At 37.2% G+C, this 24,889-nt stretch overlaps 3 protein-coding genes across 4 annotated transcripts in view; 2 read left to right on the plus strand and 1 right to left on the minus strand.

Annotated features, from left to right (window-relative positions):
* The first annotated feature begins 252 nt into the window (after positions 1-252).
* Positions 253-14,399, plus strand: LOC145465410 (PC3-like endoprotease variant B). The gene is made up of 5 exons (XM_081449192.1): positions 253-866; positions 4,542-4,767; positions 8,382-8,620; positions 8,980-9,285; positions 10,880-14,399. The coding sequence occupies exons 1-5, from the start codon at positions 485-487 to the stop codon at positions 11,983-11,985; spliced, it is 2,259 nt and encodes a 752-aa protein (XP_081305318.1). The 5' UTR covers positions 253-484; the 3' UTR covers positions 11,986-14,399.
* A 2,778-nt stretch (positions 14,400-17,177) lies between these two features.
* Positions 17,178-18,068, minus strand: LOC145465413 (actin-related protein 2/3 complex subunit 4). Its single transcript, XM_081449194.1, has one exon. It carries the CDS (start codon positions 18,063-18,065, stop codon positions 17,454-17,456), a length of 612 nt encoding a protein of 203 aa, XP_081305320.1. The 5' UTR covers positions 18,066-18,068; the 3' UTR covers positions 17,178-17,453.
* A 47-nt stretch (positions 18,069-18,115) lies between these two features.
* LOC145465406 (CCR4-NOT transcription complex subunit 1-like) overlaps positions 18,116-24,889 on the plus strand; it is a 35,146-nt gene continuing 28,372 nt past the window's right edge. For both annotated transcript variants that reach the window (XM_081449185.1, XM_081449186.1), the window contains exons 1-7: positions 18,116-18,451; positions 18,892-18,999; positions 21,317-21,484; positions 23,002-23,056; positions 23,210-23,266; positions 23,571-23,717; positions 24,104-24,179. In XM_081449185.1, coding sequence (XP_081305311.1) covers positions 18,344-18,451; positions 18,892-18,999; positions 21,317-21,484; positions 23,002-23,056; positions 23,210-23,266; positions 23,571-23,717; positions 24,104-24,179 — 719 coding nt within the window. In that variant the 5' untranslated portion in view covers positions 18,116-18,343. The remainder of the gene's footprint in view (positions 18,452-18,891; positions 19,000-21,316; positions 21,485-23,001; positions 23,057-23,209; positions 23,267-23,570; positions 23,718-24,103; positions 24,180-24,889) is intronic.

A 24,889-nucleotide genomic window follows, 5' to 3' on the forward strand; every position in this document is an offset into this window, starting at 1 on the left:
AGCCGCGGCGAACCAAATACAGCATCGCGAATAATATGAAAGGAAATCGCATTTGTTTGTTAATTTGTGTCACTCAGCGTACTTTGACAATCTTCAAAAACGAAAAATTAATTTACAGTTTTGTTGTGGAGCTTAGTCACAATAATTCAACCTTAAAATCTTTAAAACGAAAATGCTCAGCTTTTTATACGCTTTGAAAAAACACGCGCGTGTTTTGCATTACTCACGCGTGGTCGACGATATCATGTCGCATTGCGTGCGTGGGTGTCAGATGACAGGCAAGAATCATGGGAAGTGTGTCGCGAATCTGCGGACGGTTTCTTTGTGCATACTAAACGCAGGATTTTATTTGTCGCTTGATGCCGAAGAGGCTTAGCTAACCATTACTCTCGTTGTCTCTTCTCGATCAGAAATCACCAAATCAACCATGACTCTTTAGAAACAAGCTGCTAAAGTGCCATATAACTGCGTGTATTTCAAGAAAATGACTTTTGCTTTCAAGGGAGGGCTACTTTTAGCGTGTGTTGTTTTAAACTCAGTAGCCTTGAAGCCGAGAAGTAGAAGAGATGTTTACGGCAACTCATGGGTGGTCTACGTCGAGAGAGAAAAGCGATTTGTCGACGATTTAGCTGAGAGGAATGGTTTTATAAACAGAGGAGAGATTGCAGGCTTCAGCGGACACTATTTGCTTGAACACAAAACTCTTGGAAGGCGCCGCTTTCGGCGGGATGCTGCGGAACACACAGGCAATCTCTTGCGTGAGCCTCATGTAAAATTTGCTCTGCAGCAGAAGATTTTGAGAAGAACTAAACGGGGATATTTTTTAGACCCTTACTATAAAGATCAATGGTATTTGAACAACTCAGGTAAGCGAACCACATTTATAATTTTCTGGTAATTTTTGGCAGGGATGTAGGTTGACTTATCGTAGTTGACGGTGGAGTTAGATTGGGATGTTGCTGTGTGGGTATTGTTTTGGAGCAGTATTCAACAGAATTATGTTGGGAAGGATCACGAAAGTAAAAAAAAATCAAGCATTAGAGAACCTTGTCATTCACTTCTGTGGGAAGAAATCGACTATTAGTAAATTGTTAATTATTTTGTGTGAAAATTTCACGTTAGCTATCGAGTTTTGATGTAAGCTTACGTTTGTTTCTGTAAATCAGGCACCGCATTTCGTTTGGGACGACTCTAAGCTTTCTAATACACTGGAAATTAGTGTAGCCTCTTATTCAATCAAGTAATTGAACATTTATTCAGGAAAGCACTGAATATCAAGTGTTTGAAAAGTGGAACTCGCTTGTAAGTTGTCGAAAAATTTTGTGCGATCCCGCGAGTGTAATTTAAAATCTGTCATCTTCGATCAAAATCCATATAAAAGGAGGTGAAGCATAAAATTCCACGAGTATTTTATTCTGCTTCCTGTGCAGTTAATGCAGTTGTTATTTAAACTTTGACGTCGTTATCCGGTCGTTTACTATATTGCCTGTTTTTTAGTACGAGCTTTTCTACAGAACGAATTGATCATAGCGCAATTTTCATTTCATACATGTATTCAAATGTGTTTTACAGGCGTTTTGTCAGTGGCTTCAAATTTCAGTCCTTGTGATTCTTTATCTTATCGAGGCTGTGCAGTTACGTACCGGAGATTGGATTTTGCTGGTATCTGTCTTGAAGGAAAGACATTCACACAACCTCTCGAGAACACAAAGGGAGTTGTTAGCATTTAATTATCGACACAGCGAAGCATCTTCATTCGTGTTTTCCCTATTACTGTCAGCTGCGCTGTTGTAAAACGAAACAAAAACCGAAACCAATGTAAAGTTCACCTTTGAATGCAGCTGTATATATTTAAGTTGAGTGTCAAATGTTGTGCTCTGTCACATTCGAAAATGAATTTTCTCTCCCAGTGAAGTGCTGGGTGAATAGTTTTCACCTAGAAAATGTAACATTTTGCTATTCTGTTTACGACTGTCCTGTCAATCAGTTGTGATCAGTGGATTAGAGGATGTGAGCAATGATGTCAAGAATTCTTTTGAGGTAATTTTGTTAAAGATTTCCCTGGCCTTGGCTCAAGGGTGAAATTTGATGTGGTTATACATGTATGGTATCTATGTCCCTCATTTGGCAAAGCCTTAATGTAGCTCATTTGAAGTGCCTTTATGTGCAAATTTGTCCCTCTCTGAGGAATGCACACATTTTCTTTAGAGAGCTCGTAATGGCACTTTAGCAGTAATTAATGCCCTGGTGTTCTGAGAAGATATGGATCAATGCTCTGGGATAATTGTTTTTCTTTGGCAGCCCCATAATAACTTGTTGGTTAATGTTGTCTTATTTGTGACAGGCAACATTTTCCAATAAGCAGATGACTTCAGGCAGATAACAGCTGTTTAACTTCAGGACGTATTTGTCAGCTTACATCAGTCATGCAGGCATTGTGCTGTATGAATTTTCTTAATCCATTTCAAAGTATGGTTGTTTTTGTATGGCATTGCATATTTGTGTAGTGGAATTCCTTCCTTATTTATTATTTGGCTGAGAACTAATTTTTGCAATCATAGAGCTACATGTACCCTTAATCTGTAGATCCATGCGGCTATGGAATAAACCATTTACCTTTATGATTATTAGTACACATGTATTAAATACCTATCTTGCCTACAGCACAATATTATGATAGGGAATTTGTTACATCATAGTCTGATCTAATACACAAGAAAAACACATGTAGAAAAAGGAAAAATTATGCAAGTGAATTAAAAGTAAAGTTAGCGATTTAACAGTACCTAAGTCACTGTTATCACAATGAAAAATTTTAATCCTCTTTTCTCTATTATTCTGCTCTTTTTTTATATTATTATTATTATTATTATTATTTTTGTGTCTTATAAGGCATTATTATGTTACTGCTTCTTGATGGCACATACTGGCTAGATATTGACGATAAATCTTGCTTGCCTTGAACTGTGAATCCTTACGACAACCAGTGAAACAATATCACTGTGGTTTCATAGCTATAGCCTGTCAATAAAAGCAATCTGGAATGGGAGCTATATGCAGCTACATGTTTTTTAACACTTCTTGAAATAACCAGGCAGTTAAATATCGTGGAAAAGGCGCCTGCTCCTTGAGTTTGAAGTCTCTTTCTGGCACCGACTGCTTTCTGGTGAAATTGCTGTGGTTAATAAATATAATATGTATTGCTTTAGCCAGTACATATTTTGACAGTTTCTGAGATTTGTGCTGCTCATAATCCCTGAACAGTTCTTATCTGATGCCCAATTCAGATGGTTGATCTTAAAATGGCACCCAGTAAAAAGAACAGTTTGGAGAACTCAGAAAAGGAATTCCTGGATATTTTTTTGTGTCCTAAGGGTTTTTTGGTCTTCCATCTTATCAGCTCTTTTCAGCTAATTATTACTTTCAGGTGATATTGCAGGATGATGTGTGAAATGTTTACATGTGTACACATGCCATGGGCAAATAAGTGGTCCTTGAGATAACATCAGTCAATACAGTGAGAAGTTTCATGGCTTTCTGTTCTGTTTGTGTTCTAACAATGCAATTGACCACTTCAATCCTAGCTTTGTATCTTAAGTAACAGCAATTACTTGTAAGCATTGGTTATGTTAAACAAGCAATTTGGGTTGATGTTGTAAGGATTGGTTGTGTTAACCAAGCAATTTGCATTGATGTTGATTTCTAATTCAGTAGACAAATACAATGTAGCTTCAATGATAAATATATTTGCCCTTTTGTGTATAAGAGAATATTCTCTTATCTTTCAAGAATGTTTTCAATACTGAGCAGCATCACGCACAGAGCTGTTGGATTTAAACTGGATTAAATTGAATAATAAAGAAGGATTAAAGTTGTTCCTTGTGCTAAAGTTATGTAAAATGTAATGCCTAAGTCCATCAAATGCGAAAGAAATTAACAGAAGTTCAAATTTCATGCTTCCTGTCTTGCTCTTTCAATGATGTTCATTTGTTCATTCACGTTACAAGATTGAAGTAGTAATAAAACATTAGGTTTGTGGAGTAAATCTTATGTAAGCATCCAAGTACATAGTATTGTGATATTTTAATTTACATCACTGAAATAACAGACAAAAATGACTGATTTTTTTAAAGGCTTGTGGCTTTCACTTCCTTTGAACAACTCAATTTTTCTGTAACCTTGAATTTTAGAACACGTGAATAAAGGCATGCAATGTAAAAATGATCATAGGATTGGCCACAGGCCATTTCTGTTTCATTTCAATCAAGTTCTCCTGTTAATCCATTTCTGCAATGTGAATTCCTATGATAGTTTTTGCCGAAATTGAAGTGGGCAGGAAGAGCTGGAATAACAACCAGACATGCATTGTGTTTTTACAATGCCAGACAGAATTTTTTCTATGCCACTTGAGACAGGGTCATTGTACTGGTGTGTGCAAAGTGACTTACAAGATGCACATAAGTATGTCACTGTACATAACATATTTTTCCTTAGTGAATTAAAACCAAATAATAAATTTGCAGTATCTCTATCTTCTGCAGGACAAACTATAGGTCCACGAGGATTCGATATTAATGTTGGTCCAGTATGGCGTAAAAACATCACAGGGCGTGGTGTTGTGGTAACTATTTTAGATGATGGTATTGAGTACACTCATCCAGATCTTCGGAACAATTATGAAGCAAAGGCTAGCTGGGACTTTAATAGTCACGACAGTGATCCAATGCCTCGTTATAGCAGAGATAACCTCAACAAACACGGCACAAGGTATTTGCGTTTTCCAGCTATAAATTATTCACAGTCGGTGTTTACTGTAGGTCTGAATATGGCAGCCTGTTGGTTAGTGCATTGAGTCCTGGATAGAGTGGTAAGAATTCAGGTACTTCTTAAAGTTGTTTCACTCACATGTCAGGGTTGTCAAAATAGTCAGATGTTGTCAAAAATCACCCTCTACTTGATGATGGTGATAAATTTGGTTAACTATATCTCTGCTTGGCTATTCTTTGAGTTTTTTAGAAAAAGCTAAGACGGCTAAATCAGCTGCCTACTTCCACAGTAAAACCAGCTACATGTACGTGAAAAATGGGAGATCAACTGAGCAGTACAGTACATAATCACATTCCTACTCCCACAATAGAATGACCAAAAACTTAGGACATCAACATTACTGTGCATGTACAGTACATGATTGTGCTCTAGGGAAGACACTTGCAGTGTCTCTATTGACTGGATTTGGTGCTTGGGATATCCAATGGTTCTTCTAGTCTGTTAGGTCACACTACAACAGATCATGCTCTATTATATAGACACAAGTGTTTTACTGGAAAATACACCACTCATAAAACTTGTATGAAACCACATCTGGGACTCGGGTGGCGTATTTTCCATTCACTGATGTCATATTTGACACTTAAATTTGTAGGGGGCTATGATTCAAACATCTTCTGACCTTTCATGAAAGTCTTTGGAAAAGTTCGGAAACATTCGTGTGGCCTTCAGACAATTTTTTGAGAATCTGGGTAAATCTTCGGAAAATCATCAAAAACATGTTATCAGTATGTATAATTTAAACAAAATAATATATGGTTGCTTGTAGACATGGAATATCTGTTCTCTTGTTCAACTTTATATCTCACTCGTTTGCTGCACTCACTGCTGAGATATTGAGGTGGACACTCAAAGAGACATTCCGTATCTACAGTATGTGCAGCCATGTATCATTCTGTACCAATGTAATTTATACTTGAAGAAGCTAGTCATAAAAGGGGATAAGTGACGATTTTGGTTGCTTTTCTTTTTTCTTGCTCCAAATTAGCTGAATTTTTGCATGTGGTCTTCAATGTAATAGAAAAACGTGTTCCTGTATTTTTGCCGCTGGTTTTTGCTTCGCTTTATAAAGACGCCGCTAGGAAAACTGAGTGGTTTTTTGCATACACAATATCCTGAAAACGAAGCAAGGTTTAGCGCAAAAACTACGGGACATTGCTAAACATACCTAAACAAAACTCTATGCGAAATTTGGAGCGTTTTCGACAAAGTTCACTTTTGATTAAAATACCTAACGCCCTTTTCCCGCCGAGGCTGCAAATAAACGAAGCCGGGCCTTTGTTATGATAAACAGAGCCGATCCTTTGTTATAATAACCAAGTCAAGCCTTTGTTATAAGTCGAAGTCTCGCCTCGGTTTATCATAACAAAGGATCGGCCCGCCGCGACCGCAGGGACTTTGATCTCACTTAGAAAGCAGCAAAATGTCAATTTCATGCAACGTATAAGCTCAAAAATGTTGATTTTAGGTCAAAAAAGGTTTAAATGTTGATTTCACGTTAACGCGTGACGGCAAGGATGTTGGTTTCACTTAGAAACCAGCAAAATGTCAATTTTACGCAGCGCATAAGCTCAATGATGTTAATTTCAGGTCTAAGTAGGTTGAAATGTTGATTTCACGTTAACGCGTGACGGCAAGGAGGTTGATTTCTCTTAGAAACCAGCAAAATGTCAATTCCACGCAACGTATAAACTCAAAAATGTTGATTTCAGGTCAAAAAAGGTTGAAATGTTGATTTCACGTTAACGCGTGACGGCAAGGAGGTTGATTTCTCTTAGAAACCAGCAAAATGTCAATTCCACGCAACGTACAAGCTCAAAAATGTTGATTTCAGGTCAAAAAAGGTTTAAATGTTGATTTCACGTTAACGCGTGACGGCAAGGATGTTGGTTTCACTTAGAAACCAGCAAAATGTCAATTTCACACAGCGCATAAGCTCAATGATGTTGATTTCAGGTCTAAATAGGTTAAAATGTTGATTTCACGTTAACGCGTGACGGCAAGGATGTTGGTTTCACTTAGAGACCAGCAAAATGTCAATTTCACGCGGCGCATAAGCTCAATGATGTTGATTTCAGGTCTAAATAGGTTAAAATGTTGATTTCGCGTTAATGCGTGACGGCAAGGATGTTGGTTTCACTTAGAAAACAGCAAAATGGTAGGAGCCCATGATGGGCTCCTGAAAATGGTAATTTCACGCAACGTATAAGCTCAAAAATGCTGATTTCAGGTCACAAAAAGGTGTAAATAAAAATAAAATGAAACAAATAAACATTTCAATAAACACTTTTTCAAATACGGCAACGTCTTCAATGGCTAAAAAATCACGAGATAAAACAGTTTTCGACAAACGCGATCGTAGCTTTATGTCACGCACCGCCATAACTTCCAAGTTCAAAATGCGCTGGTACCTCTTATGCCTGATGAGGACAACAACTTTGGCGGCTGTTTAGTTTTGGATTTAAGAATTTGATGACTCCACGTGAAAATGCTCTATAAATAGGGCTGACAGATTAACAGATTAACCCTTCTGCGCAACGTACGGCTCTCCATACATCTGCATGTCCCCTGATCCCAGAAGCTCAAAACACTACAAATCATGCCGATTTGAAATAAAATCAACGTAAACTGGATCACAGATCTGTTACAATCGATCGCCACTTGCTGGCCATTATTATGTTTAAATCTAGTTACCAGTTCGAGAAACGTCCGCAGAACGTAATCGCAATGCATGCCGGGAAGGGTCTTTACACCTCGTGCGCGGGAAGACATGGCGGTCGATACAAGACAAATTTTATAAGTCTAAAACCAGTTCTCGCTTTCCAAACTTTGACGCTAGCAACGCTTGGCAAATGGGCCACAACTCACCAGAGGGTATTTTTCTTGGGCAAGAACTGCTCTTGGACTTTGCTACCTGGCTCGATCTGACTTCGAACGCTGATAACACGATTACAGAATATCAGCTGCCTTCGAAGTTTCAGAACACATTTTGATTCTTTAAAACGTGCTGATGACTTACGGGTTTATCGAGGCTTTATGATGCCTCTCAACCACCAGGTAGGCACACAAGGTACTTTAAAACAATGCTTAAGATATTAGTTGACAGAGCTCTAATACGGCACATCTCTTTTTTGTTTGATGGCATTTCGTTTGACGCTCGATCGATTCACGTGTTGTGTTCACGTCACAATAACCGGTGTAAACAATCCGTTCCCAGATTTCCGCTCTATATGCTGTGGGATTTGGTTTTGACTTCATACACTATAAACAGTCTGCCTGTTTGCTGTTCAACAAATAAACTCCTAAAGACATGGCTAGGAAAAGCCAAGTTTTTTGCCTACGTTTTAACTCGAAAACAAAGCAAAAACCAGCGACAAAAATACAGAACCACATTTTTCTATTACATTGAAGACCACATGCAAAACTTCAGCTAATTTGGAGCAAGAAAAAAGAAAAGCAACCAAAATCGTCACTTATCCCCTTTTATGACTAGCTTCTTCACTTGTGACATAGTAATATCACAGTAAATGCTAATGACTTGTCTTGTCTGATAGATGTGCAGGTGAAGTCGCAGCCAGTGTCAACAACAACATGTGTGGAGTAGGTGTAGCCTATAACTCGCACATAGGAGGTGTGCGAATGCTCGATGGTGATGTAACCGATGCCATTGAGGCGTGGTCGTTAGGCCTGGCTAGAGACTTCATTGACATCTATAGTAGCAGCTGGGGTCCTGATGATGATGGCCGTACTGTAGATGGCCCTGGCCCTATGGCCAAGAAAGCCTTTAGAGAAGGTATCAAAATCAAAATTCTATTGCTAGAAAAAAATCAATGTACTTTAATAAAGTTCATGCTAAAGGCCATTCTACTGTATTGATAGAAACACAGATTTTACAATAGGTACTGACAGTAATACTGGCAGAGGCCAAGAAAATCATTATGCACATTCAATTACTAAGTGATTTTCTGTTCTTTTCCTTGCAGTGTTTTCTTAAAGAAATAGTGAATATTTTGTCTATGTACAGTGTTGTGGATTAAAGCACTTGAAAATTTTGGGAGAATTACAATTACATGTGTTTACGTTTGTTAAAGTATTTTGACAATCATCTGAAATCAGCTGCTGTTAACTCAGAAAATTTTTGTATTGTAACAGGTATCAGAAAAGGACGTGGTGGGCTAGGAGCCATCTTTGTCTGGGCGACAGGTAATGGTGGACATTATGATGACTATTGCAGCTGTGATGGTTACATCACAAGCATTTTCACTGTGTCTATCGGTGCTGTCAATGATCGTGGCAAGTCTCCGTGGTATGCTGAACCTTGTCCATCAACTCTTGCTGTTACCTACAGCAGTGGCGAAACGCAAGGCCGACAGGACAAGCAGATTGTTACAACTGATTTACATCACTCTTGCACAAAAAGCCACACTGGGACTTCAGCCGCTGCTCCTTTGGCTGCAGGTTTGTCACTCTCCAACTGTCTACCCTGTTATGATGCAGGTCTGTTTTTCTCTCTCAGAATTCACAGATCAGCCATGTTTACCTGCATCTGCTATATGTATGTGATGCTTTCAAGTTGAGGGGTGGGTGGAGGAGGGGTATTCTTTGTATGATGAACAGTATACAGGAATATGCTCTGGAGTAGGGCTAGCCAGAACACATTCCATTATCTGTAACGTAGAACATTTTCTGGATTGAGAAAAGAAATTGGAAAGAACATACTTATAAGCAATAGGTTGCACAGAATATAAGAAATACTCTTGCAAGAATACATGTAGATACAAGACTATAAAATACTTTTTCTAGGTGTATAGGATTTGTTCTTCTAAGATATGTTCTTATGTTTATGCTCCTGGTCTGGACTCTTCCAAAAATGTGATAAGACTTGACAAAGTTCTGTATTTTGTCTTGAATTCAATTAGTCCAGTGTACATGTACTTGTAGTTCAGAGTTTAGTGTACATCATTTTCATTGCAGTCCATTTCTGAGCTAGTGTGACATTTTCAAAATTTGGCCACAAGTTTATTGTGTTACTTGGTAAATATATAGCAAATTGGAAAGTGAACGTATTGTAATATTGATCATTGCTGTCAATATTAGAAAAATAAATGTTTGCTTGAACACAAACAGCTTAAAAATAGTTACTCAAAAGAATATAGGAAAGTATGTACTGGTGGTTAGAAAAAAACAGAAGCCATCAGCTTGTTTCTTGTGACCACAGTGTTCTTTATAACTCTAATTAGAAATTTCTGCATTATGTTTGTCTGTTTATATGTACAAGGTCTGATGTTAGTATTCTCTATTAGTACTCTAACACAACAGCTTCAAACAGTTTTTTTTATCAATATCAGTACTTGCATCTGCGGAATTTGGACTGTAAGATGAAATTTTTGTTGTGCCAGAAATTAAAAATAGTGCAAACTATATTGAGTCTATAATATTTTTTAAACATAGAGGGCCAGGCCATCACAAATGTCAAAAAAATTCTAATATCTTACAAACAAAGCCCTGTACTGTGAAAAGCAAGGCATCCACTGATATCCTCAGCCTTTAGTTTAAATAAAGAAACAGCTTTGGATTAAGAATCAGCAGTTCAGAAGTCAGAATAAAAAGTTTATCATTTGCACTGCATTTGTTATTAAACTGATTCTTCTTCTGTACACAACCTTGATATTGCAATTTAAGGCATGGAGTGCTCCATATCTCAAGACATAAATTGATTGAATCTCTTCACGTATGATGTTTATAGTATATTACCTGTGTTGCAAAGCTCAATATAACCATTTATCATATTTTTATATCCAAAAAAAAATCATTTTGGGGGTCTAACAGTACGGTTAAATTATGTGGGAATTTCTTTTTACATTATGCATCCATCTGTGACTTGAAAATTACAGTCCATTACATCCAGGGGAGAAGTTATTTAACAGCTTGTATACTCGTTGTTGCTTAATGCTTGGGCTCAAAAGTCTTAAGCTAATTTACTGTCCTATTTTATTTTTGTTCCCTTAACTTGTACACATTGTAAATCAAAGTTGCATTCTTTTCATTTCAGGTATATTTGCCTTGGTGCTGGAAGCTAATCCAAAACTAAGCTGGAGGGATCTGCAGCATCTTGTAGTCAACACCTCACAAATGACTGATCGCACAGACAAAGGTTGGCAGAAAAATGGTGCTGGGCACAATGTTAACCACAAGTATGGTTTTGGGGTTCTAGACACTGCTGCTCTGGTAACAACTGCTACTTCTCCCAGCTGGAAAACTGCTACTGAGCAGCACATGTGCCGAGAGCGAGATCATACTGACAACCTGAAAATTCCTGCTCGAGGGACTTTGACATCTTCGATTGTTAGCACCGGTTGTGCAGGAAAGACAAACTGTGTTATGAAACTTGAACATGTAAGAGTGTATGTCACGCTGAATCATAAATCCCGGGGATCATTGCGAATTGTTTTAACATCACCCGCTGGTACTCGGTCGGAGCTCTTGGCTCCTAGGGATAGGGATTATTCAAGTGATGGCTTCCAAAACTGGCCCTTCATGACTGTGTTTAGCTGGGGTGAAAACCCAGTGGGAACCTGGAAGATAGAGGTTACTGATACCAAGGGTGTAATGGGAGAGTTTAAAAAGTGGTCCATTAGGCTTTATGGTACTTGTGAAGACCACCGTAATATCACTCCAGCTGACTCTGAACTGTGTAGCAAGAATTGCAAGAAAGGATGCCAAGAACCTTTCAACAAATTTTGCCCCAACTGTTCAATGTATTGTCATTGTGATGGTGGTGAATGTTTGCCACTGTGCAACCCTGATGATGAAGTAAATCAAGAAACAAAGGAATGCCGCAAGAGTTTAACCTTTGCACTTGAAGAGGATGAGGAGCTTGGTACTTCTGCACCCACCAAAGACGTTACTTTACATCAAGAGGGTATATCTACATTCATGAAGTTGCTCATCATCTTCATTCTTGTAGCTGTCATTTTAACTGCTGTGTTGATCGTGTGGCACTTTAAAATAAGTCGCAAAGTTTGCTGGGCAAATCCCGATAAGATTGCCAAGCACAGCCGATCAACCTCCCAAACAAATGTTGGCTATTGGCCAGTCTCTGTGACACCGGAAGTGAATAATCAGAACTTAAAAGGACTTGGAAACATACAAATGTAGTTTTCTAGTTTTATTGCAAATTATTGTATAGCAGCTGAATTGTGTTACAGTGTACTTAGCAAGGGAATGAAAGTCAAAAGTAATTCAACCACACTGTCAGGGAAATTGAGAGTAGATTCAGCTTCTGTTGACTTTTTCACTCCCATGACTTCCAAAGTTCAAACTGAAAAAAACAAGAATCAATTTCAGCTTTGAATTTTAGCTTTGAATACTACAGGGATAGTATGGTTGACTTTGCTATCTTGAATTCTTTAGGGAAGCATAGAATAGTTCTAAAAAGCAGGGTTTGAGATTGAAAAAGAAAAGTGCATGATAGTGTTATATTTGAGATAGGTGGAGTTCATCATAGCCTAGGTCAAGATAACATGGTTCCACTTTACTGCTTAACATCTTTGCTTTGAATAGTCACGCACACTACCTTCTCTTACAGAGTTCAACAGAAGTACCACATTCTTTGAATATTTCATTATTGAGATTGGGAGTGAAACCCAAATTTGGGGACAGTTTAAGTCAAGTTAAAACCTCTCTCAGACTGATGTTTGTGGTCAATGTTATTGCTTCCCTGAAACCAAAAATAAGAATAGACTTAATCTTTTATGACATTATTGTAGTTACATTTATTTTGGGTGTACATAACATTTTTTGCAATTATGTGATTTCTTTTTTTATACAGTGGTTGAGAACACTGATTTTGCACTTCAAATGGTTAATATCATTGTTACATGTATGTTGTGACAAAGCCAATGAAACAAATTATCGCTTCAGAATTTTACTTCTATGATGTTCCTTGTGACCATTCTTTCCAAATGTTACTGTTAAAAATTCTTTCAGTATACAGGTATTGTTGAGGGGGGAGGGATTGTTCCAAAAAGTTAAAAAGAAACAGGTTTTTCTATCATTCATTGCCACTTTTTTAAAGATATCTTTCTTTTAATTTCGCATTTACCCTTGAGGAGTAACCTGTGCTGTGGACCTTTGCAAATTAACGTCTGTAAAATTGTTCCTTTCCAAACTGAAGCGCTACAGGTCTATCTTTACAGTACTTGACAATGATTGCCTCAAAGACTAATGTTGTTGACCTCTGGAATAAGTAAAAAATATTGGCTTTGTAAATACCCTGCTAGATTTGTTATACATTGTAGGTTTGAGATGAATAATTTTCGTTGTAGCTTCCTACATATAGCTTTTTTGAAAAAATACTGGTAATAATGCAAATGCAATTCAGTAAAGGACAGAATCCATTAGCTAGCCTGACTGTGAAATCCAGTAGCCAGGGCTATCAGACACGACTTGCTTTGCATGGGGAATGATACAGCTTGATTATCCAAGCTTTAGAACATCACCACCTTCACTTCTTTGTGATACTGAATGATGGAAATGATAGCTTACATTGTGAAAATATTGGACATTACATTTTTTTGTATAGTTTTATACGTAAAAAAGGTAAACATATTATGTTAAGTGGGGAACCATAATGATTATTGGAGAAGTAGGCGCATGTACTGGTAGCAAGAACAACCTTGAAAATTATGTGTTTTCTAATTTCCATCCAGATTCAAAGACTTTGATTATGATTTTCACTGCATCCTAAGATGATTCTCAAGTATAATTGATTGGGAGGTTTAAAGAAATTTTTGGGGCTTTGAAATATGGGATCTGTGGACTTACCTTTCTTGGGGTGAAAGTTTTTGGTCTGGACCTTTTTGGAGATCTTCTCATTTTGCTTGCAAACACTGTTGTGTCATTTTCATATAAAGACGTCCTGGACAGGTGCAAACCACATGCAAATGACCAGGATGTCGATAAGACTTTCCCTTTTAGCAGAACTGTCTTGATTTTGTTTTCAAGCCGATAAAGAAAGGATGATTTGGGAGTCGAGTTCAGGGGCTTCAGAGGTTTTTTGGGTCTTGTTTACCCTGATGGAACCTTTTTTGGGTCTGATGATTTGGTTTCATTTGCATCTCCCATTCACTTTTATATCTGAGTACTTGCTGGACATTGCATCCCTGCCATTATAATTGTAATATAAAATTATTTCAAGCACCATGCAACAAAGCATGGCCCATTCAACTGTATTGCGCATAATTTTTGCTAGACTGTTTTTTTTATAGATCGTGTTATTTTATATTTAATGAGGCACCAATTCTCCACACTTTGTTGGAGGTGTTATTGTAGAGGTTTTATTATCATTAAAATAGCAGTTTAATAAATACGTAAATGCCAAATTTATTATTTGTCCTATGCAATCTGGATTTTGATACTAGCAGTTTTAATATGTATAAATTATGTATTCAAATTTTTCATCTTGGTAAGATGGTGTTTTTTGTCTTTTATTTAAAACTTAACACTGTAAAAGAAATCTGACACTCATCAAAACTTAATAAACAAGAATTAAAAGAGATCTGTTCACAGTTGATCACAGTATGCAACTTCAGGCTGAGGTGTTGTAGGGTTAATCAAATACTTTGCTAGATGACGAGAATAACCTCACCTTTGCAAGCTTACAACTCTCTTGCAAAGGAAATTGAAACTTCAGGACGTCACAGAACACTTTGAGATGGGGGGACCCTTGAAATTCGACTGAAATTCTGCGACCATTAACTACCCCTAATAAGCCTTTTGCAACAGTTGGTCAAATGACCAATAATTTCTAAACTTTTATCTACAGCCAAATGATTTTCAGAACTGGAAAGAGCATTATTGTTTTAACACGAATTTTCAGACTTAAAAAGGTTAAGATTTAATGACAATTTGATTATTGCAGAAATAGGAAGGGTTTGTATGTATGGACGCAAGGAAGTTTTGCCCTCCAGAAACCTACCAAAGGAAGTTACTGGCATACAACAATTGGAGGTAGAAAGAGGGATAAAATATAAGGAAGAATGGAAAATTGTTAGCTCAAACGGAAAGGCAAAGATTTTATGACCATTTAAAAACTTTCAAAATACAAGGATTTGTATGGAAAACAACTGGAGCATGACTGGAGGTGAAGCATCTTCCCACACAACCAGGCGTACTCAATCAATAAAAATCGATATCGGAAATAAATTGATTCAATCAATATCAATTTATGATTGCTATCGATTGATATCGATTTTCAATAACAATTGAACTCGTAGAAAACGAATTATTGATCGCTATTGATATTTGACAAAAATCACTGACAATCGATAATTCCTGTTGTCAATAACATCGATTGTTATCGACTGAAAACAACAACAACAACAAAAAAACAATAGATAATAACCATTTAACCATCAATTTTTTCAGACTATTCAAAGATGGCTTTGTTGTTACGTAAAATAATACCTGGAATACACATCTGGATGATTTTCCAAAGACATTCCCGTATTACAATCAGCATACATATCCTGCATTACTATCAGCAGTTGATACCAATCGAACTTACAACTTTTTTTCTTTATTGATTTTCATTGATTACTATCACTAATTGATAGAGATATTGATATTGATTGTTATTGATTGATTTTGATTATCGGTTTATCAATTGTCTACGTCTAATTCCTTGAATTGCATGTAAGCTTACTTGTAAAAGTTCTTTGCATTTCTGACAACACGCATTACCAATGATCTGACTAGAACAGTGTGTTCTTAAAAAGTACATCACATGACTAACTGTTGCTAAAGGCCTATCGAATATGACTAAAAGGTTTCAAATGTGGTGGTGTAGATTGGTTCATACTGAAAAAGGCAAACTCAATATCTTGGTTTTCACCAGATTGGTGTAATTTCTCCACATGGGGTGGCCATATGGTTAGTGCACTCGTCTCTGTATTTAGTGGTCTAGGTTCGAGCCCTGGGTACTGCCGAATTTAATTAATGCTGGGGATAATGATGGACTAGCATTCCACTCAGGGGGAGTAGAAATACTCCTAGATGCTTCATGCTACAAAAACCAGAGATAAGCACCAGCCTGATTGGCCACTTCGCTTGTGTGCAGACTTCACCTATGGCTACCTACTTAAACATGATTATTATATCAAAGGAAATCTTACCACAAGAGTTTAAAGCTAGTAATTTCTTATGAAACTGTTGGGCTGTATCAATTTGAAGTTGTCTACGGCAAATTAACTGCTATTAATAGTGATTTAGTCAAACTCCTCAGAGCTTTGGCTCCTGATGAAGGGCAAAGGTTTGACATTAGAGCTTCACTATCAGTTGATACATGTATGGTGGTGAGAAGCCAGAGCTTAGGAAGTCTGAAATATAGGACTAAAAGAGAGCTTTCTCATTTCCCCATTACTTAATTTTCTCGGAATGGGTCTGAATACCACACTTGATATTCCAACTTAGTCTGTGCTCGATTTTCTGTAAACAAACCCAGCACTTACAATCAAAGGAACTTGTAACTTGTCCATCACCTTAGAAGTTTCAGGTAAGCTAAAATAAGGGTGCGTTCCTTCGGGGTGATCTAGATCAGGATATATCAGTGATCCAAGATCACTCGGTTCTTAGTTCATCAAAGGAACCAATGAATCCGTGACAAGAGTGGATTCATCGGTTCCTTTGATGCACCGTCATCCGAGTGATCTTCGATCACTGATATATCCTGATCTAGATCACCCCAAAGGAATGCACCCTAATTGTGAACTTGGATAGGTCCCATTGATAGTACTGGGCTTTTTAAAATTTTCTTTGTTGAAACCCATCTACATGTAATCAGGGTCCTCATTAAATTAGGGAGTGGATGGGTTGTTTTATGAAGAAGGTGGCTGGCACCGATTCATGAGCTTAAGTAGCATAGCCTGCGAACAGACTCCTGGTCTGGGGAGGCCTGGGGGCATGCTTCCCCAGAAAGTTTTGAAACTGAGAGGCTCTGAAATGCTATTTTACCCTTGGAGATTATCGTTTCCTCAAAAATCAATTTTGGAAAAGGTCAAAATGCAGAGAATATTAAAGGATTACAAATACTTTCTTCCAAATTATCCTACAGCACTAGCATAATTGAAAATGTACACCACACCCTGAACCCATGGCCCTCTCTAGCTAAAGCCTTGACTGTCCTGAGATGGAGACAGTCAAGATTTAGTCCCATTCCAAAAAACCTGTGTTTTCCCTAAAATTTACAGTTTACAACTTGCACATGTATATTTCACAAATAGTAGGCAGCTCAGAAATCAAAGTAGACAGTTTATTTTGCCGGTGGCCAACGCTTAATGAGAGCCCTGTGCAATATACACTTAGAATCGAAAGGAACAAACTCTAGGTCAAATTTATCTCTAGACAGTCAATAAAAACAACAACATTGACAACAACAATATAGCAACTAAACAATCAGATCAACTTTAATTTTCTTGTAATGAGTCCATGGCGACTGAAAGTTTGAGACAATCCATAACTTTACAAGATTACGCTGTATACATGAAGATTACAAAACTAAATATTAAGAACTCTGTATAAAGTTTCAACTTGTTCAACCTTCATGGATGCAGTACAAGTTTTTAAATCTAGAAATTCTTTAGGAACTCTTCGGCACAGATACGCGCCCTTGCATTAACAGCCAACTTCATTTCACTGATCTCTTTGTCTATTTCTTCCATGAACTGAATCACAAAGTCGACGAGCTTGTGCTTAAACATTTGCTCCGTGTGGAAATTGGTGATGAGGAAGCTAATGTCGTAGCCTTCAACGGGCTTCCTTCGAAGGATGAAGAAGTTCTCGGCCCGCATCATCATAAAACGCATAAACTTCTTGCACAAGATCTTTTCAATCTCGTCAGCTTGCTTCACTGCAATGCTTATTCTCAGCGAGTTGATTGAGCCTTCGATGAGCACTTTTTCTTTCTCATTTCGGCTGATGGTCACTGGTGTTAAAAGCAACTCCTTGCTGCTACGGACCTCTACTTCAGGTTTGTTGTGCCTTTCCACCACTTGGGAATCGAAGTTTTCCAAGCACATCGATGCTGTGAGCGTTGATCGTACGGCGTTAAGGTAAGGACGTAAAGTTGCAGCCATTGTTCTGTCCAAAACGAAGACAAATTCAGCTAAAAATTCAGAAGACAAATTCCAATGGCGGAAACGATCTCCTCCCGATCTCTCCTCCCTCTTACTAGTGCGCATAATCACATGACTTACCGCTGCTCAATATGCATTGACATAACAGGAAATCGTAGTGCATTGTGGGATTACATTGTGCTTGTCGGCCATATTCCGTTTTCTGTATTGTCAACCCTATCCTGTAAAATTGTGTCACTTCTTTTGGCGGTAGCGCAATAGATGCTGTCATAATGACGTTAACTTTTTCTTTCTGCAATGACCAAAAAAGATGACAGTGTTATTGTTGTAAAGCTGCCACAAAAAGATTTAATTCGTAAGGGTGTGATTTGGTGTTCTGCAAAATGAGTACTTGCGTGGACTCTTTGTCTCTAGCTCTTGGGCAAATTAGCTTTGCAGTTAGCGATTTAACAAAGAAAAATTATAAAGCGACTTTGAAGGAAATACACGAGGTAAGTTTCAATTGAAAAGGCCTCTCGTCTTAATCGTGCAAGTGACATATATAATGTAACAAGCTTGTTATGCATAACTGATGGTTGGATACTGTACATGTAAGCTTATTTGTTGATAAGTCAGGAGTTATTTAGGACACAAAAGTAATTTTTTAGATCTGTAGCAAAGCAGCCAGAAAAAAGGCTGAACATTACAGGGTGGATTTTGTTTCACTTTTCAAGTAAAGATGAAGTTAGTATATGGTTTAAGATCACCAATTTTTTAAATTGAAAGTTTAATAATTATTATGTATTAAAAACCTTCCCAGGTAGCAGAGATACACATATAGTACAGCAGTTATTTTGAAAATATGTCTATCCAGCAGACAGTGACTATATTACTGGAGCATTTTCAATATTGTAAAGAAACCAATTTTTTTAATCCTTGATTAATTTTGCAGCTGATTGAAAAGCATGGTTATGAAGCAGAGCGCCACTTATTTCGTTGTTTATTTTCATTCATTGACTTTGCTGGTGATGGCAAAAATAATGGCAAGGACTTTCTGCAGGTGATTATTATTAAGGTCAAGTGGTTAGGTAGTTGGGCAACTTTATATACTCATTCTTAAGGTTAGAAACATTTTCGTGTTGTTTTCTTTTTTGCATTTTTGAACTAATATGGTCAGTCACCTTTGTGCCATGTATACATCTCATCTCTAGGACCTTATGCACCTATCAATGGTTTGTTTCGGGATCGGAGGGGGGGGGGGGGGGTCGGGCAACCCAGGGGAATTAGACTTTGTAAAGTGCAAGTGGGTTGGGATTTCGATATCCACAACGGTCCCCAGGGTGGGAAATTTGACTTGACCGCCATCTTGAAAAGTTGAGAGGATCTGGGAATGGGTGATAAGTGGTGTGCCATCTTGGAAAATACCCAGGATTCATTTGAGCGAGTTTCCCATGTCCAAGGATGGCTGAACTATAGGTAAGGAGTATTGTGTTGCTTTTTTAAGCAAAAATGTTTTTTTCATGCCCATCAGTGCTCTGTCTTTAAAGTTCTGTAACATAAGGTATTTTTCCCTCAGCTGGAGGAGTGCTGCAATAAACTTGTTGTAAGTGCTTATCATTTCATTGAACATACTATGCAAGGTCTGTGGTCCCCAGGGGTGAGAATTTGAGACCCAAGAGTCTGGAAATTTACATTTGAAAACCTGAAAATGTCAGATTTCCCCTGGGATGCCCAACCCCCCCATCCTGGGGCAAACCATTGATAGGTGCATTACTATCACTGGCTTCTACATTCCTTTATTTGTTTTAAACAACCTGGTGCCATTTTTCAGCTTGGTTTTCACAGTTTTGTACTTAGTGTCCTTTTGACAATAATTGCTTCTTCTTTTCACTACGTGGTTTTGTACAGGGCTAATTTGGGATCTTGTGTACTAAAGCATTAGTGGTCGAGTGTTGATCGATACTCTTGATTGATACCCTCGCTCGACATCTCAATCAATGCTCGATACACATCCCGATTGATACTGGGTCGACACTCTATCGACACTTGATCAACAGTTGGTTGATAGTCGGCCGAGTGTCGACTGCCTCATATAAATTAATTGAAAATTAGTTGACACTTGACTAACTGTAAACGAAGATGTCGATGGAGTGCCAACTGAGTGTCGATGGAGTGTCGATTGAGTATTGATTTAAGGGTCGATCGAGGATATCGATAGAGGATATCAGTTGACACTCGACTGCAGATGCCTTTAGCACACATGATCCCTGATTCATACATGTTACAGACTCGATATCATTTATACTTCATGTGCCCGCAGTTGCCCTGTTGGGCACAATAGACTCTGATGTGCATTAGATTTTCCGTAGGAGCCTGGCCCCTCTCTCAAGCAGGCAGGGATGAATTCAAGGGCAAAGCACTGGGCACATTGACCATCTATGAGGATAATTTTGCCCCCCTCCTTGGATTGACTATCAAGAGGAAAGTTCTTTTTCTAAAGAAATCAGGTCAAATCATTTTGCCTGCCTGTGAAAACCAACTGCCTTCCTGTTGAAAATGTTATTAAACCCCTGTGTTGTACTGTTCACTGCTATAAAAAGTAATCTGATGGTGTAACTGGGTAACTTCCGTACGGAGCTTATATAATTGACTGGAAAGTCAATACAGGTCTGCAAAAACTCTTGGGTTTTCACATTACTTATCTTCTCTGATCTATCTGTATGCTGATATTATTATTAGAATCTTTTCCCTTTGGCAACTTAATTATCACGACCAAAATAATATTAATTTAGTGCAGATCTCTAGTTAAATTATGTGGAGGTATACATAATAATACTTGTATGAATAAAATGATATTTATTTGGAAAAGAGGGTAGCTTTTGAGCAAACAGTTGTAGTTAATTGTAGTATCCTTAGCAAATCAAATTGAAATTGCTGAAGGTTAATGTTCCAACCTTAAGATGAGGAAATTTTTCTCTCAGATACACAGATTTTTACTAAATCTATTTTTACTGTTAACACTGTTACATGTATTATAAGATATAATTCACAAGACAGATGTCCGGAGTCTTTTGCATGAATTTATGTAAATATGTAAACTGTGACTATCAGTTCTAAAATCAGTACTTCAGTTTAATAGCTTCAATCAATACTAAATGTATACAACATGTAGACAATGAATCCCTATGTTATCATTCAGTTGGTAATCATTTTATCTACTTCAGATAAATGATTCCATTTTTGTTAGGATGAATAACTTCTTCTATTCAGTGCTTTGACAGGATTGATGAAAGAGATAATAAATACAATAGTAAAAGACCTAATGAAAAATTCATTGTCTGGAATACTGTCTGAATGACTTCCTGTTCTTCCTTTAGTGCCAGTTCCTGATTCAAGAATGCCAGATGCTTGTTTCAAAACCCAACTTTTCCTCCATTCTGTGTTATGCCATTGAAACACCGGAGCACAAGCAGCGCACCTTGAGACCTTCTGCTCAATTGCTTCCGAATATCAGCAGAGTTTTGAAGCTAAACAAAGTGCAAGAGGTAGGATTGACGATATGAAAGGATTTTCCTTAAGTTAAGATTCAGATCGGGTGCTTAATTATTGAACAGTCATACATAAACTAAATAATACAATCTGAGAAAATTATTTAATCTGAATCTTTTATCCTCTGTTTATAGATCTATGTTGTATTTAACGATTAATATTCCTCAGAACAATTTTGCAATTCTAAAATAATATGTGTAGCTTGTGTTGGATACAAGGTGATACACCGTAAATAAATAAATTAGGTGCTATGTACTGAGTTTGCTATAATTCATATCCTATTGATCTAGGGCAGATGGAATAACTGTTTCATTAGATTATTCGCACAACTGGATAACGTGGACATTTCAGTTTGATCCAAACAAAGTGATGGTGTGAAAATTTGCAACTGGTTTTCACAGGCAGGCAAAACTGTTTGCACTGAACATCTGTATAATAGCAAATTTCCTTTAGATGGTCAAACCAGGTTGGCAAAATTGTCCTCACAGCCAGTAAATTTGCTAGGTGCCTGGTGCCCAACCCTTAATGAAAACTCTACAAACAGGAGTAACTTACTAGATATTTTGGTGAAAGTATTCAGTGATTCTTACATTGCATACATGTGCACATGTATCTATTGCTTTATATTAAACGTGTAAACCACATCAGGAATAAAATAAATAAACATTAATTTATACAGTACATGATCATGTATTCAATTATTATTCAACAGCACCCACTTGCCACTGTAGTTTAAATTTTGTCATAGACCAAAATACTTGCCTGATCTGGAAAGTAAATTTTTGGTGAATTCTGGAAAATAAGTTTTGTACAGGGTTAAGTGGAAACTGCATGTTCAACTTCATGTATTTGAAATAAAATTTAGTAAAACAGACCTGAGACAATAGTTTCTTTGTAAATCACAAAAAGACAAATTTCTATGATCTATTATGGTTTTTTGTGATGACTTTGTGATGGTTAGATAGATTGAAAAATGTTTGTGCAGCATAGCATTCCATTTTGGCGAGTAAAGTTGAGAAATGAGTAATAAGATTTGAAATCTATTTTCTGAAGTGCAAAGGTGTGCTGAAAGGTTGTGTCAAGGTTTGAACATGCATTTTAATGTGCAGCTGTTGCATAGTATTCAATATGTTGTAAACCTTTCAAGTTATAAAATTAAAGTGAGTCTCTGGCAACCATTTAAATGCTTGCAGTCATTGTTTTGATTGACAATTTTGCATTAGCACCAGCTGCTATGGATCTTTTGATTATAAATTTGAAACCTCTCAGTAAAGGTTATTTATTTCCGTCAGGTAGGAATATATATATTTTTTTACCAGAAGAAGTAATCATCAATTTAGCCAGGAGAATCTCCACCTTGTCTTGAGAATTAAGGGGATACTGCACCAAACTAATTATTCCCTCTATATAAATAAAATGTGGTGTTTGAAGATAATTTATTAGTTGGTTGCTAAATGTACTTTTTAAAGATTGCCTTGCTCATGCTTGCTTTAATTTATTGTCTACTCTGCAGGTGATCTTTGGGCTGAGTCTTTTGAGTTCCTCAAATGAAGAGTTAAAAAACCATGGTATGGAGTTAATGTGGCCCACTGTTATTTGAAGATTTCTGAGTACTTAACGTTAAATTTTTATGGTGACTGTGCATGTTTTTTTTACATGTATGAATTTGTGAACACATTATTGGTTTTTGACATCCATTCTTGTTTTAAATTCAATTGTAGCTGGCCAGTTTGTGAAGCACAAGTTGCCTGATCTTCTGAGGTCATACATAGATGCTGGTAAGTCAAGTGCATTTAAAGTGGCAGGTTTTAAGTAAAAAAATGAAAATAATGAATTGCTTTGACTGTGTAAAATTGAGACAACATTCTTAAACAGCAGTTGTAAGAGACTGAATGTTTTGAATAAATTTGTAGTAAATTATTTATGAAATATATTTATAGATAAAGATAAGCTGTAAAATTTAGGGCTATCAAATTAAAAATGAAGAAAAAGCCAGTGAAAAAGTTTTCTTTTAAGTAAAAGAATTGCATCACCTAAACTTAGTGCCTTCAGTTTCACTAATCTCATTTCTTTTTTTGTCAGATGTTGGTGGTGTTCAGGAAGGAGGCCTCACTGACGTCGCCATAGAAGTGTTGCATCGTCTTCTGTCGCACGTGATCCATGGCGCAAGGGATCAGGTTGGAGTAGGAGATGACCAAGTGTCAGCCTTCATGGAAACACTGAGAAAAGGTTTGTATCGTAAATTACTTTTTGTGCATGCATGTGCAACACATATCTTCAAACAGGAGTATAAATGGGTCTTGGCAAACTGCTTACCACAGGGGAACCTTTTTGTGGTGGGATACTCCCGGTTCTTTCATGCCACAGAAGCCTAGAAATGTCCTGCATCTGGTGATATGTGACATGTTTTTTTCCCCAACCAGTGTGATCTTCCCATGTCTAATACTGTAGATTATGAAAGTGAATATCATTGACATACAAAAAGGTGAAATTAAAGAGGGGCAAAAAATTTTAAACCAAAAATAAATTCAAACCGTATCATAGATTGTCAGGTACGATTTGTAGCTAAACCTGGGTGACTCTGGGTGTTGATTTTTTAATTTTCCTCTTTACAGATTTTCCCAAAGAACGTGTGCCTGTTGTTCTTGCACCACTGCTTTATCCAGAAACCCAGGATATTTCACCAGAAAAGTGAGATTGATGTAACTGAAGAGTATCTTTCAAAAGACAGTCGACAGTTGACAGTTGATTCCCCTCGAAGTCACTTGTAGTTTGACTTAGCATTAGAAATGAAGTATAATTATCCTTTGCACTCTTACAATAAAACCTGATGAGGCTAGACATTAATATTGCAGGAAGTATTATATCAAGCAAGAAATACTGTGTTTGACCACATTCCAAATACTGAAAAGAGAGTATCACGCATAACAGGGTATTTTTGACAAACTTCAAGGGGTTTTGTAGTGTGGTCAAACACTGTCTTGAGTGTTTGATACACATTTATCTTAACGTCCCAGTCAAAACTAAAACTAAGGAGAAAATGGAGAAATAAATCATAAAATTCTTACTAACTAAGATTAGGTATCCATTGGAACACCTTCTCGGTTGTGGTCTCCTTTGTTTATTCTTGATGAAATATTTATGAGTTTGCGAATGTTACGGTATCAAAAAAATTATTTCTACCAGAGGTGTTATGAAACTGAAAGGGGAAAGCCAAAATGGGTGTTAATTAAAGATTAACAGCTGAGCTATAAAGAAACTCAGAATGTCTGCTTTGGACAAAGTCGCTCATTTATGACCATCTTCCACTTACATACATGTACCTACGTGTACCCTAATAACAATGCCTTCTGTGGATACTGTGGCCTACTTGATTTAATGTCAAGCTGAACACTTGAACG

This window comes from Orbicella franksi, chromosome 13, assembly GCF_964199315.1.
Source record: "Orbicella franksi chromosome 13, jaOrbFran1.1, whole genome shotgun sequence".
Taxonomy (NCBI): Eukaryota; Metazoa; Cnidaria; class Anthozoa; order Scleractinia; family Merulinidae; genus Orbicella; species Orbicella franksi.